The sequence below is a fragment of the Sphaeroforma arctica genome (assembly GCF_001186125.1).
Source record: "Sphaeroforma arctica JP610 unplaced genomic scaffold supercont1.3516, whole genome shotgun sequence".
Lineage (NCBI taxonomy): Eukaryota > Ichthyosporea > Ichthyophonida > Sphaeroforma > Sphaeroforma arctica.
Genome location: NW_014037042.1, coordinates 1 through 2,107, shown reverse-complemented (window position 1 = coordinate 2,107; position 2,107 = coordinate 1). Strand labels below are relative to the sequence as shown.

Sequence of the window (2,107 nt, the reverse complement as noted above, 5' to 3'; positions counted from 1 at the left end):
ATACGTATGTATGTATGTATGTATGTATATATATATATATATATATATACATATATATATCTATATCTATATACATATATATATATATATTTATATTTTTATATATTATAGTATATGTGAATCGCGAATCGCAGGGTCGCTAAATAGCCCTTATAGCTTGTCTTATACCATACATGTCGAGTTATTTCTTCCCTCCCTCCATCTGCTACAAGTCACTCCTCTGTTGTCATCGTTTCCAGCTTTGAAGGTGTAATCGCATACGCTATCGATTAATTTGCTGTGAGTGCAGTAGTATTTGTCAGCGTTTCACAAATACGTTCTACGTAATCGGGTTATAAGATGTAACAGCTTATTTCGACATATGTTTTACGCGAATTGGTGATTAGTGCGCATTGATTGACATTGACATTGTTCATGCACCTTTTTTTGTCGTGCAAGGGCCGGTTTTAATTGTCTGGACCGTCGTTTTTTCTGGCTGATTTGGTATAGTGACTTTCTTTCTCTAATCACAACCGCTGCGAAAGGCTCATCGTATCTCGTTCCAATCCGAGACAACTTAGTACGCGTATGTATATTAAACCTGTACGCGTGCATACGTAGATTGAACAATATGCTAACCCTTTTACATATTCACCTCTCTTCTTATACTTATTATACCTCTGTGTGCGTGCTATACGTCTTTATAGTCTGTTCACGCATCAGTGAATTCTCATCGTAGCTCGTTCCTTTTTTTTCACGTCTCGGTTTGGGTGAACAACTGGGTACATGTATATGCATTGAACCTGTTCACTCATCAATGATACAACTGCGGTATTAGTTACTTGGACATCTTTGAAAGATGGTCCTTATTACTTTGGCATACGAATCATTATAATCATAGCATTGAGCGATGGACTATGGCTAGTTATTAGTATGACAAGGCCGATTTCGCAAAGTTGAGTGGTAGATATTTACACTCGAGTATGCTCACGCAGCACTAACGATCATACCTCTCACACGCCCAATATGGGGCATTGTTGCTATCTATGACATTATTACCTGCTTCAGTGCGAATTGCGACATTTTACTATTTGTGTCATTGTTACCTACCTCTTCTGTACGATTTGCGACATTGTGACTTATTGTCGCGTTATCACATACTGCATCATCGCACAAAGATTCAAAGGGAAATGCGACACCTGCAGAGCGATACGGTTGCTATATACTCGGTCATATACTCGGTCGTTTGCTCGATATGCGACATTGTTGCTAATTGTGTCGTATTTTACCTACTTGTGCACACGACAGCGGGTACTCACAAAGAGCCCGAAGGGACGAGAGATACTTGCGGGCGATAGGTTTACTGTATACATGACCTTCACTTCGAAGATGCACGTGGTGCGCATACCCAACAGTAAGTTTGCCTGTATTGTACCGGTGCCCATGTGTACTCAGGCGAGCAGTTCTATAGGTGCCTGCTCAACACTTTTCTGCTTCCGCGGCTTCGCGTGTTCATCGTGACAGTGTGTGTGTGTGTGTTTGTCCTAAGATGCTGGCAGTACTACTAGTTTTGTGGTATGACTGACTATCTCCCAGGCCTCGAAAGAGGCAGGCGAACAAACTGTACCCTGTTTGACCCACGCAGGGCGTATATTTACCCGTATCTGTGCAAGTCAGTGTCGGCGAGAAACACGATATATATCCATCAATATCATCAGGTATTGATGCACGTACATATTGATGATTTTGGCAGCGTAAATCATCCTAGCCACAAAATAGAATATGTTTACTATACACAAAAACCGGTATACATCAAAATCTTACAAGAAATTCGATTGTGTTGGCAGTCACGGCCCCATCGAAAGAGTCAGGGAGTGCATGCGAGAAGACAAGAGCGGACGTCAATGAGAGTCGCAAGCATATGGTGGATGCGGCTGTGGTACGAGTCATGAAAAGCAGAAAAACACTCAGCCATTCGGATCTCGTGCGGGATGTCATACAAGCATTACATGGTGAGAGTTACTAAATATATGGTATATGTGTATGTATAAATGTATGTATGTATATATGTATGTAGGTATGTATGTATGTATGTATGTATGTAGGTATATATATAATGTAAACACAC

The 2,107-nt window shown here is 40.7% G+C and overlaps 1 protein-coding gene across 1 annotated transcript; it reads left to right on the top strand.

Annotated features, from left to right (window-relative positions):
• Positions 1-1,826: 1,826 nt before the first annotated feature.
• Positions 1,827-2,005, top strand: SARC_13625 (hypothetical protein; the record flags this gene model as incomplete). The annotated part of the gene is made up of 1 exon (XM_014292245.1): positions 1,827-2,005. A coding segment is annotated over one exon (179 nt), but the record flags the coding sequence as incomplete, so codon positions are not given.
• Between the last annotated feature and the right edge of the window lie 102 nt (positions 2,006-2,107).